Source organism: Trachypithecus francoisi, unplaced genomic scaffold, assembly GCF_009764315.1.
Source record: "Trachypithecus francoisi isolate TF-2019V2 unplaced genomic scaffold, Tfra_2.0 Lachesis_group12, whole genome shotgun sequence".
Taxonomy (NCBI): Eukaryota; Metazoa; Chordata; class Mammalia; order Primates; family Cercopithecidae; genus Trachypithecus; species Trachypithecus francoisi.
In genome coordinates this window covers 1,747,058-1,759,255 of record NW_022681457.1, presented here as the reverse complement: position 1 = coordinate 1,759,255, position 12,198 = coordinate 1,747,058, and the positions used below count along the sequence as shown (strand labels likewise).

Below are 12,198 nucleotides of genomic sequence, written 5' to 3'. Positions count from 1 at the left end.
TGGAGGCAGGTGGTCTTCTTTGGCGCCACTGCCTCCCCTACGCCAGCACCAAGCCTGGCACGGGAGGGGCAGTAGTCACACATTAATAACCCCCTATTATCACACCCTGACTTGGGGCTTTTAACCTGGCTCTTCCTGCATCTCGCGTCGTGCGCTTCCCCCAGGCATCTGCTGGCCGCACCCCCTCACCTCCTTCGGGTCTTTGCTTACTTGGCACCTTCTCAGTGAGGGTTTTCCAGGCCGCCCCGTTTCCGATGACTGCAAACCCTCTCCTGCCCCGACCCTCCTAGGGGGCCCTGCCTGCCAGACTTTTGTCCCCAGCAGGCCTCACTCCCTAATGCATGGATTTCGTCTTCATCTAGGAGGCATACCCACTGCCTCCCCACCGCATGCTCGCTCCAGGAGGTTCCTGTTTCTTGCACCTAGAACAGGGCCTGGGACGCCCCGGGACCCTTCTTTGCGAGACCTCAGGGCCTTTACGCGGCCACCCCTTCGATCTCAAACGCTCTTCTCCACTCCCTGGGCGCACTCCCTCCAGGGGGCCTATCTTTTCCAGCACATTCCCCACTAGGCGCATCTGGGGTCGGCCTTTCCCAGTCCGGATGGTTTCTATCGACCGTCAGTATTCAACAAATAACTGAGCAGTTGCTGGGGCCGGGAACACCTCGGGGACAGGTCAGAGATGACCTTGAGGGACTCTACTGCCTCTCCCCGCCACGCCCACCTGCCCCCTGCGGGGGAGGACCCCGCAACCACAACTCCAGAGTCCTCTGCAGGGACTGCTGTTGCTATGGGAGAGGAAGCCAGAGGAAGGGGACGCCATCTAGGGGATACTTGGGCCGTGGTGGCAGCAGCAGCAGTGACGGCCACCGCTGCGAACCAGGGGCTTCCGCCTGGCCAGCGCAGCCAGCTGGGCTCTGGGCAGCAGCATTTTCCACGTGGCTCCTCCAATCCTCACGAGCGAGCAGCTCCCTGCATTGCTAGTCGTGAGCCCACCTGACTTCCTACTCTCAGCACTTCCTGATTGCGACGCCCGCCCGTGTCACCAATTTCCTCTATTAACCTCCCTGACAAGTCGGCATGCTATTGAGAAACAAATGAGCGCACCAGGGGCAATCAGAGCTCTGAAAAATAAAGCGAGCAAGTGCAGAAAAGGTTACATTTTTTTTTTTTTTCTTTTTGAGACAGGGTCTTGCTCTGTCACCCAGGCTGGAGTGCAGAGGCACGATCTCGGCTCACTGCCCCTCTGCCTCCCGGGTGCAAGCAATTCTCGTGCCTCAGCCTCCCGAGTAGCTGGGATTACAGGCAGGCGCCACCACGCGAGGCTAATTTTTGTATTTTTAATAGAGACGGGGTTTCTCCATGTTGGCCAGGCTGGTGTCGAACTCCTGGCCTTAAGCGATCCACCCGCCTTGGCCTCCCAAAGTGCTGGGATTACAGGCGTGAGCCACCGCGCCCGGCCCATGTGATTTTATTTGAACACAGATAACTAACTGTCTTTGAGTTAGAGACAGGACTTTGGGGCCCAGAAGAGGTGGGAACTCCAAGGGGTTGAGAGAGGAGAGCCTGGCTCCACAAAGGAGGTCTGGAGGGGAGTGTCCACCATGTTATTTGAGGATCCAGCAGGCAGGGCCTTAAGAGCAGCTCCACGCTCCAACAAGAGAGAAACTGCCCCAAATGGGTCATGAGGACAGCTCTGGGAAAGGGGCCCCAAGAAGACTGCTTTAAACATCCCTGTTTCACTGACAGGAAGACTTCGGCCCAGAGTGGACGGGAAACAGAGAAGCGTAAGCCTCAAATAGAATGGTAGCTGAGACCAGATTTTGAGAACTGAAAATGTTTGCATACCATACAAATGAGAATCAGAAAAATATATGGGGATTGGCAAAAGGGCACCCTCTTTCCCCAACACTTTGCCGCCATCTGCTGGAGAAGTGTTGTAATGACTATAAAACACCGTGGTGCTGCAGCGCCCCCTAGCGCCATGCAGTTGACAGTCACAGAACAGTTCCAAGAGAATTTTTTTTTTCCCCACCGGGACGTTTCTGAGTTTATTTGGGGCACACCCGGGCGAAGGCCCTGAACCTAGAAGAAGGTGTTGGGCCTCTTGGTGGTGAAGCATGGCTTGTGCTGACGGCGCAGGACCCGGCGAGGCAGCGGGAACTTGATCTTGGAGTCGTGGAACTGCTTGACAGCTGGCCGACGGCACTTGCTAGCTGCGATCTCCCCCACCTTCACGATCTGAATGGAGCGGGCCCGGGTGCGGTGCCGGGCGCCCGCGTCTCGGTAGCACTGGGTGACAGCGCCCGCAGTGGTCAGCTTCCGGTATTCCCGGTACGTGTTGTGGGTGCCGCTCCGGGAGTCACAGCGCAGCCAGATGCCGAAGTTCTTCACCCGCAGTGGGGACTTCTCAAACACCTGCCCACAGTAGACAATCTCCCCTGAAGACTTCATCTTCTTTAACTGAGATACGAAGTACCAGAAGCGGGACTTGGCGACGACAGGATTAGGCGCAAAGATTCGCATGCGGTAGAGGGGCGGTGTGTGGCATTTGGGGGTGGGCAGGCAGCGACCCACCACCTTGTACTCTCGTAGGGTGCCCGAAGCCTTCACGGCGTCCTCTCCGCGCTCGCCGCCACCCGCAAAAGCGAGAATTTTCTTTTTTTGAGACGGAGTCTCGCTCTGTAGCCCAGGCTGGAATACAGTGGAGCGATCTCGGCTCACTGCAACCTCCGCCTCCTGAGTCCCGGTTCAAGCAATTCTGCCTCAGCTTCCTGAGTAGCTGGGATTACAGGCACGTGCCACCACGCCCAGCTAATTTTTTTGTATTTTTAGTAGAGACGGGGTTTCACCATGTTGGCCAGGCTAGTGTTAAACTCCTGACCTCTGATCCGCCCGCCTGGGTCTCCCAAAGTGCTGGGATTACAGGCGTGATCCACCCCGCCCGGTGGAGAAATCTTAAAAAGACCGCTAACAAAAATGCTTTGAGGCCGGGCGTGGTGACTCACGCCTGTAATCCCAGCACTTTGGGCAGTCGAGGCGGGCAGATCACGTGAGGTCCGGAGTTCGAGACCAGCCTGACCAACATGGTGAAACCCCATCTCTACTAAAAATCCCAGCTACTCAGGAGGCTTGAACCCGGGAGGCAGAGGCTTCAGTGAGCCGAGATCGCGCCACTGCACTCCAGTCTGGGCGACAGAGCCAGACTCCATCTCAGGAAAAAAAAAAAAAGCCTTGAGAGCTGCACAGCTCTGGGGAAAGTCGTGATTCTATTCAGGGGTAAGGTTAGGGACCATCCATGTACTAAAAATGGAAAAATCAGATTAACCAGGCAGGATAAATTCTTGCCATCATAAAATTTTTGTTTGCTAAAAGGGGTCAAATCTTTTCCCCAGATATTATTTTAGCATTTGGCATCAAAGGGCGGTTGCAAAGACCCTAAGTGCCTGTAAACCGCCTGACACGTAAAGCGCTCAGTGCTACTGCAAACTGGTTCAGGGCACAGACTCTGCAGCCAGTCAGCTGGTGCTCAAGTCCCGTTCTGCCACTTGCTGGCTGTGTGACTCTGAGTATGTAACTTAACCTCTCTGTACTTCAACTTGCTTATCTGCAAACTGGCATCTGAAAAGTGTCTGACTGAGTTGGAATGAAATGTTAATGCGTGTAAACTGTTAGAACAGAGCCAAGGGGCCAGGCGTGGAGAATCACCCTGCTGCTCCTCGACTCATCCTGAGATGGGTGCCCACCCTGCCCCTCCTGGTCCCTTCAGGTTTTCACTGCTTCCACACGTTTTCCAGTGTCCAAATTCCTCAACCTGGCTCCCCACATCTGCTGGACCCCGGAGATGAGAGCCACAGGAGGGTGTGGGCAGAGGGAACCATGGGCCCAGTTCCTCCATCTGCCAGGTGTGGTGCTGGCAAGGAGGGGTGGGGTGGTGGCCTGTCCCTCTGGCTGCCAAGCAACTGACACCCCCCCACAGGTGGGAGGCAGGCCCCCTCCCCCCCACTGGTGCTATGGACGTTAGGTCATCTCTCTGCCTGCCCTGGTGGCCAGAGCTTGGGTCTGTGACCTAATCATGGCCATTGACAGATGAGGGCCGGGGAAGACAGTGTGAAAGGGACCAAGAGAACGACAGGGAGACAGAACTCAGGTCCTTCCTGCCTTGGAGTCTCTGCTCCATCCAGCTGGGTGGATGCCTGGGTCCATCCTGGTCCATCCTCCCCCGGGTTCTCTGGTCTTTACTTCACAGCTTCCTTGGTGGGTGGTGAGGCTTCTTAGGACCCCTAATTCATGTCCACGACTCCTGGGAGTTCACATCTGCTCCTGCCAGACCCTGAGACTCCCCAGCAGCCTCCGACACCATTGCTTCGTGTCCACACCTGCCCCCAGCATCTCCCCCACCTCCGTGTGCCTGGCACGTCCCCAGCTTGATGACCCTGATCCAAACTGTAAGGTGTCCCCTACTTCAGTAGACTCCTGTGCTCAAGCGATCCGTATGCCTCTGCCTTCCCAAGTGCTGGGATCACAGGCGTGAGCCCCCGTGCCCGGCCAGCCCGGGATGTTCATCACCTGCCTCTATGGGTGTCTCTCGGTCACACTCCCTTTTGGAAGTTACTGTTTCTTTTTTGTTAAATTCATTGCCTCTAACTTCAGAGCCCTACTCACGTGTATTTATCCCCCTTGATTCCCCAAAACGTATGGGCTTACCCAGACCTTCCCCCATTAAATGCTTTCGCTCCCTCCCATATCCCTTCCGTTTCCCTGCGCCCAGCTCTGTGGCGTTGATCTGCTCAAAGTTCTGGTCCTTCTGGTGGATGTGCCTGAGTCTCTTTGTTCTGACTTTACCAAGACATTGGTTGCGGTAAAGACCCCATCTCTTGCAGCATCTTCTGAATTTCTCTTCTCGTTTAAAAACTTCCTCCAATAGCCACTTGGAAAAAGATAAAATTAGACCCATTCCTCATATCACATACAAGAAGGAACTCCAAATAGACTGGAGATCTTGACATAAAGAAGAAACCGGAGGGAACTTCCCTGAGACCCGGGTGTAGGGAGAAGTACCGACTCCCACGCCAGCACAATTAAAGAAATACTGATACATTTGGCTTCATAAAAATAAACTTGTACCGTGGCAACAAACCACAAGTGAAGTCTAAAGATAAAAGACAGTCTGGGATATAGACTTTCACATGGTTAAGGTGGTACAGTTTATGTTATGTGCTTTTCACCACCATTTAACAAAAAAGGACAGAATGGGGGAAAAGGATCCGCAAGGTCCATCACAAGCATGGGCCTCTGCTGTGTCCCCTCCGCGGCGCTCCCACTGGAGAGCCCAGCCGCACCCGGCGGGGAGGAGACGGCGGCCAGACAGGGAGCCTTCTTCAGTCTCGGGGAGGGGGAGGAGGGTGATCGTCACAAACGTCCATGTCAAAGACAAAGAGGGGCTGGGGAAACGTTGCAGATTGAAGGAAATGAAAGAGACAATTGAATGTGAGGCAGGACATTGCTGAGGCAAGTGCTACAGCTGGAATGCAGTTGGTTGATTTAAATATAAACATTGAATGCTCCCATGAGGGACCCAGCTGCCACAGTGAGAGCAGCTCAGGCCACATGAAGGCCACACGCAGGCGCCCCAGTGCCGGCCCAGCTAACGGCCCACAGCAACTGCAGTCACGGGAGTCAGCCCCCACGGAGTCCAGCCGGGCGAGTCTTCCGATGCCTCCAGCCCCAAATGCCCCCTAACCACAAATGCCGCAGCCCTCAGGTGCGCCCTGCACGGCCAAGCCCATCCAATCACAGGACTGAGGAAGGCAGTAAGGCGTGCGCTGTTTAAGCCGGTGAGGGTTAGGGTGTTTGCTATGCAGCTGTGCAGCACGGGAGTAGCCTTGACTAAAGAAAAGGCTGGCTCATCATTCTCAGCAAACTGTCGCAAGAACAGAAAACCAAACACCGCATGTTCTCACTCATCGGTGGGAACTGAACAATGAGATCACTTGGACTCGGGAAGGGGACCATCACACACCGGGGCCTATCATGGGGAGGGGAGGGGGGAGGGATAGCATTGGGAGTTATACCTGATGTAAATGACGAGTTGATGGGTGCAGCACACCAACATAGCACAAGTATACATATGTAACAAACCTGCACGTTATGCACATGTACCCTAGAACTTAAAGTATAAAAAAAAAAAAAAAAAAAGGCAGGCTCCTGGAGGTCACCTGGGAGCCTGTGGCGTGTCCTCCCTCATAGGAACATCTCTTTTATCTGGGGCCCTGGGCCACGGTGGACAGTCTATGCTAAGGATGTGATTTAGGGCGGGGGCCGTGGGTCTCTCTGGAGGCTACGGTCAACCATGTGAGGTGAGCAGTCCCCATGACCAACCCCTGAAGAAAACTCTGGATGCAGAGGCCCGGGTGAGCTTCCCTAGGTGACCACACTCCAGTACGCTGTCGCATCCACACGGGGAAAATGAGCGCCGTCCACACGACTCCACAGGAGAGGGCAGCAGGACACTCACGCCCGCCTCTTCCCTCCGCTCATTCTCACCCCCATCTTTTCACTGTACTGGACCCTCACTGTGAGGATAATGGCTGCTCTGGGTCCCGGGAGAGCTCCTGAACTGCAGCGGCAGGGAACCCCGACACCTAGTGAGTCCGAGGCTCCCATCAGGTCTGGCGCACCCTCCCGACAGCCATGGTGGCTGCTTTTGTCTTTCCCAGGGAAGTGAATGGCACTGGCAACCTGGGCCTCGGGCCTGTTTTCCCGAAGCCATGTGTACTTGGCTTCCGGAGCCTGGCACACCTGCCCCCAGAGGGCGGTGCACTCACTGCCAGGCTGATGGGCCTTAGAGAACGCCTCCCCAGCACCTACGCGCAATCAGGACGGCAGATGCCTCATGTCTGCCTGGGAGGCCTCCAAAGGGCCCAACGCTCCTGGACTCGGCCCTGCAGGAGTCATTTGCTCTAGACCATCCCCCAGTGCCACTTATCACCGGAGAAAGCTGAGTCCAGAGGAGCTCAAACTTGGAAACACAATCTCTCTGGAGGACCGAGGCCTAGTGGGGCAGCCTGAATGGGATCCAGCGTTAACCGTGACTAAGAGCCACCTGGGAGTGAGACAAGGGTCCTCTTGGTCTCCCTCGATGACTGGAGACGCCTGCCTCATCGTGCTAGGCCCACTGCTGGGCCTACCCTGAGCAGGGAGCAGGGAGCAGCACTGTCACGCTTGTTGCTGGAGCCAGCAAAGGGTGAGGAGCTTCTTCAGCTTCCTCTCTGCTCCACTCAGTGCTGGCCTCATCGGCCCTACCCAGGTGACAGAACTCTCCCCCGGAGCCCACGGTGCTGGGCGGAGGCAGCGGCCACTTGAGCTGTCAGCGCAGAGCTGGGTGGGCCTGGCCAGTGGGACTTCGTGGCCTCCCCACCCTCCGGATCTCCTCAGCAGGCAGGCAGTGACGCAACCACGGCAGCTCCTGCGGCTCCACCATCCAGAGACAAGCTGACTTCCGATAATGACTTTATTTTAACATATTTAATTACAGACATAAAATAGCTGGGGAGGGGGGTGAGCCCCAGCCTAGCCCCACCATGAGGCTACAGAAGGGGAGGCGCAGGCGAGGCCCCCCTGCTGACCCTCTCTCTGGGGGTCTTCCTATGGCAGGGCCCTATTGCTTGAGTGGGGGAGGAGCCATGCAAACGAGGAGGGCAGGGCAGCCACTCAGCCCCACCCCACCCCGAGGACGGCCTCCCCACAGAATGCCCGGGCTGTGCCCCCAGCCCCAGCTGCTCCACCTCCTTCCTCTCTGTCCAGGGAGCAGACCCTCTGGCCAGCCCCTGACTCTGCCCCTACCCCCTCTGCAAACCTAAAGGGGAATAAATACAAACTTTACAAAGTAAAAGGGGGTCCAACGTTGCCCTGGGGCGGGGCCTGCTCTGCCCCTGGCCCAGGGCCGGGGTCCGGTGGGAGTGGAGGGGCCCTGGGGTGCAGGCCGCCCCGCCCGTCGCCTTACATCATTCCTAGCTGCAGCAGCGTGTTGGCGTAGGCCATGGGCTTGACGTTGGGATGAGGCTGTGGGGCCGGGGCAGGTGGGATGGACAGAAGTCACAACGGAGCCCCTGAGCACCCAGAGTACCCACCGGCGGAACCTATCCCCGTCCCTTACCAGGGTCTCAGCCTCTTTGTCCCCAGGCCAGGATGGGAAGGGCGGGGGCCCTGAGGGGTGACTCACCACTGCTGTGAACTGGTGGAACTGAGGCCGTAGGTCGGAGCCCTGGAGGTGGATGTAGGAGGCTTTGTTCCCCATCTGGTCGCTGCAGGGACAGGAGCAGAGTGCACAGGGTGGTCAGGGCTGGAGGGTTAAGACAAGGAAGGGCTGGGCAAGAAGAGACAAGAGAGAGGGAGAGGGAGGGACAAAGCCACGACAGACACAGATGAACAGAGAGACGGACGGGAAAGACAGGAATCCAAGGGGAAAGAATGGGAAGGGCAGGGGGATGAGGATGGGAAAAGAGGGTGGGAGTGGGGGAAGCGGGAGCAGGGAGGGGCAGGGTGTAGCTCACGGAGGTGGATGCTCGCCAGACCCCACTAGGAATCTGACCACGCCTCTAGCTTTGCCCACCCGGAGACGCAGAGAACAGAGGAACGTGTCACACGGCACCACGGGGATGCAGTCAGCCTAGTCCAGGACACAGGTGACTCTACAGCAGGCCTATTCTTGTTGAAGAAGAATTTGTTGAAGAAGCCTATTCTTCAACAAATAAATGATGGGGGTGGGGAGAGACAGGGAACTCATAGGCAAAGAGACAGAAAATGTGGGCCTTGTTTGGGTCCTGTCTGGAAGAAGTCAGCTGGAAAAGACACTTAGGAGAGACCAGGAGAAAGAGAACTTGGCAGGATTCGGGTGAGGGCAAGGGATCAGCACTCCTTCGTGTGTGTGTGTGTGTGTTTTGAGATGGAGTCTTATTCCTGCCCAGGCTAGAGTACGGTGGCGCGATCTTAGCTCACTGCAACATCCACCTCCCAGGTTCAAGCAATTCTCCTGCCTCAGCCTCCCGAGTAGCTGGGATTATAGGTGTGCACTACCATGCCTGGCTACTTTTTGTATTTTTAGTAGAGACGGGGTTTCACCATGTTGGCCAGGCTGGTCTCGAACTCCTGACCTCAGGTGATCTGCCCGCTTCGGCCTTCCAAAGTGCTGGGATTATAGGCGTGAGCCACCGTGACCAGCCAGCACTCCTTTTTAAAAGTGTGAACATGATATTGTGGTTAAGAAAAAGACCCCGGTCGGGCGCGGTGGCTCACACCTGTAATCCCAGCACTTTGGGAGGCCGAGACAGGCGGATCACGAGGTCAGGAGATGGAGACCATCCTGGCTAACACGGTGAAACCCTGTCTCTACTAAAAATACAAAAACTAGCCGGGCGAGGTGGTGGGCGCCTGTAGTCCCAGCTACACGGGAGGCCGAGGCAGGAGAATGGCGTAAACCCGGGAGGCGGAGCTTGCAGTGAGTGGAGATTGCGCCACTGCACTCCAGCCTGGGCGACTGAGCGAGACTCTGTCTCAAAAAAAAAAAAAAGAAAAAGACCCCTTTCCTTCTGAAACGTGCTGGGCAATCAATGGGAGGAAGGTAAAGTGCCCGGGGCTTGCTGTAACACGGGGCAGCTGGTCAGTGCCCGCAGGCTGGTCCCACTGGTGCTGCAGAAGTGGGTGATGCTCACGGGGGTGTTTGTCATGCTCTTTTATCTGCTCTTGCCTGTCTTTGAAATGTTCCATCATAAAAAGGCAAAACAAAGCCAAGACAAAAACCCATGGCTTGGCAGAGGCCCTGGGCAGGAAAGGCAAAGACATACCAGTAGTTGGGGGCAGAGAAGACGGTGACACAGCGGCCTCCGTGAGCCACCTCATAGCCCTCGGCCTTGACCTCGTGGCTGCGGATGATGTAGTCCAGGTTGTTCTCTTCCAAGAAGGCCTTGGTGACGTCAGGCCCAAACTGACAGCTCACGCCTCGCTTGCTGACCGAGCGCCCGTTCTGAGGGTGGGCAGATGGGAGAGACGGGGTTCAGGATGACTGTTTGCCTCCACCTGCTGCCCACAGCCCACACCCGCCGGCCCTGCACCCCACCCCAGACTCACCTGCGGCTGTGGATCTGACCAGAGCAGGTCACACATGGGACCTGGTGGGCAGTGAGGAAAACATTAGGAACCCGTCCACCTCCCCGGGGTGGTGACTCACAGGCCACCTCCTGGCCTGGCCAGGTGCCCACCCCATGGCACAGCCTGGGTGGAGACTGGGCAGGGGACATCCAGCACGGACATGGACATTCAGGACAGGTGACTGTGATTCTGAGCCACCCCCACCCGCTCTGCTGATCTGCCCTCCACACCCCACTCAACCCCGATGGCCCCAAAGCCGGACAGAGCTTTCAACGCCACTATTCAGATCAGGCCCTCTCCCTGCTCAAAGCCTTTGGCAGCTCCGCACTGCCCTAGGAACAAAGTCCTCACTGAGGCCTGTAAGGCGCCACAGGATTTGGGCCCAGTGAACCCCATGTCCAACGTCAGCCCTCAAAGCACAGCCCTGCCTGCTCGCCAACTTCTCCCTGCCTTGGGACCCCTCCTCGAGCCTGGAATATGCTCGCCAGACGCCTCTGCTTCTTGCAGTGTCAGCTCAAACCTCGCCTCCCTGGAGGGCCTTCCCGACCACACGGAACGGGCCCACCCAATCCATGTCCTCTGCAGCACTTACAGTGTGCATGTGCGTGTGCACCGGTGCGTGAACTCTCTCAGGTGTGCCTGCCACCAGGACAGGAGCCCCAAGACCTCCCCTCCCTCCAGGGGTCCACAACTGAACTCACAAATAAGGACAGGCGTGCTCAGGGGTCACCGTGCCCTCACCCTGCACCACGGTCATGACTGTGCTCGCCATCACAACCCCACGAAGGAGGTGCATTGGCCCAAGTCACAGGTGAGGACACTGAGGCTCAGACCCGCTGTTCCTTGCAAGGGCACAAAGCCCATCCTCTGAGGCAGGGCCGGCCTGCAGGGCAGATCTCAGCCCAGGCTGCCCCTTTCTGCTGGAGACACCCGGCCCCACCCCGCTCACCTGAATCTGGGGGTTGTCGATTTCGCTCGATTTTCCGGATGTCATCCAGGGTGACGCCATCTTCACTGAACAGGCCTCCGTGCATGATCTGGGGAGTTGGGGGATGCCGCTGTGAGGGAAGGTGCCAGCCACCCACAGGCCCCGACTTCCTTCACCAGCACACACCTGCCCAGGTGTGGCTAGGCGGGGAACCCACACTCAGGGCTCACGCCATCCTCACCAGCACTTTGCCGTTGATGCACTGGGCCAACGGGAGCCACTCGAACACCTCGCTGAAGAGCTCGTACATCTGGGCCGTGTACTTGGCCTTCACCTCACCCTCAAAACCGTAGATCTGGTTCATGTTGTCTGTCTCGTGGTTGCCTGGAAAACATGGGGACAGAAGAGAAAGCTCAGCCTCCAGGTACATCAGTGTCCTCCAGCCAGGCACCCTCAAGGCCCAGAACTGTGCGTGTGTTCCCTGCCCCCGTGGGCTTCACGCCTCCCATTGTGGTGCCTTCCAGATTGGAGGTACCAAGGGTGGAATCTTGACAAAAAGTAGGTCCAAGGCTAGGCACTGTGGCTCATGCCTATAATTCCAGCACTTTGGGAGGCCAAGGCAGAAGAACTGCTTGAGCCCAGCAATTTGAGACCAGCCTGGGCGATATACTGAAACCTCTCTACAAAACAATTTTAGAAATTAGCTGGGCATGGTGGTGCGTGCCTGTAGTGCCAGCTACTTGGGAGGCTGAGGCCAGAGGATCACTTGAGTCCACGAAGCAGAGGCTGCAGTGAGCTATGCTCATGCTACTGCACTCCAGCCTGGGCAACAGAGCAAGACCCTGTCTCAAAAACAAAAAGTAGGCCCATCCGCAGAGCATGTGCCCCAGCCCAGCCCATGCCAAGCTCCATCCTTCTGTCTCAGACAGAAGCACCTGGCCTCCTTCTTCCCTTCCAGAGCTTGGGGGCAAGGAGAAGGCTGCCCAGTCTCGCATCTGCTCAGACTCTGCTTGTCCAACTCCTTGGCCTGAGTGCTTGTTGCCTCCTGCACTCAGGAAGGCCCACAGTAGGGGCTTCCTGAGCTATGGCCCTGTGCTGGGCACTGCTGCATGAACCCTGTG

The 12,198-nt window shown here is 57.0% G+C and overlaps 2 protein-coding genes across 2 annotated transcripts in view; both read right to left on the bottom strand.

The window, feature by feature from the left end:
• Positions 1 to 2,070: 2,070 nt before the first annotated feature.
• Positions 2,071 to 3,881, bottom strand: LOC117091341 (60S ribosomal protein L18a-like). Its single transcript, XM_033223586.1, has 2 exons — positions 3,827 to 3,881; positions 2,071 to 2,714 (listed from the first exon to the last, which is right to left on the bottom strand). The coding sequence occupies exons 1-2, from the start codon at positions 3,879 to 3,881 to the stop codon at positions 2,086 to 2,088; spliced, it is 684 nt and encodes a 227-aa protein (XP_033079477.1). The 3' UTR covers positions 2,071 to 2,085.
• Positions 3,882 to 7,495: 3,614 nt separating this feature from the next.
• PPP5C (protein phosphatase 5 catalytic subunit) overlaps positions 7,496 to 12,198 on the bottom strand; it is a 43,079-nt gene continuing 38,376 nt past the window's right edge. Inside the window, exons 8-13 of the mRNA XM_033223757.1 lie at positions 11,319 to 11,461; positions 11,099 to 11,186; positions 10,129 to 10,169; positions 9,846 to 10,024; positions 8,225 to 8,306; positions 7,496 to 8,064 (exon numbers count right to left, since the gene is read on the bottom strand). Coding sequence (XP_033079648.1) covers positions 8,002 to 8,064; positions 8,225 to 8,306; positions 9,846 to 10,024; positions 10,129 to 10,169; positions 11,099 to 11,186; positions 11,319 to 11,461 — 596 coding nt within the window. The 3' untranslated portion in view covers positions 7,496 to 8,001. The remainder of the gene's footprint in view (positions 8,065 to 8,224; positions 8,307 to 9,845; positions 10,025 to 10,128; positions 10,170 to 11,098; positions 11,187 to 11,318; positions 11,462 to 12,198) is intronic.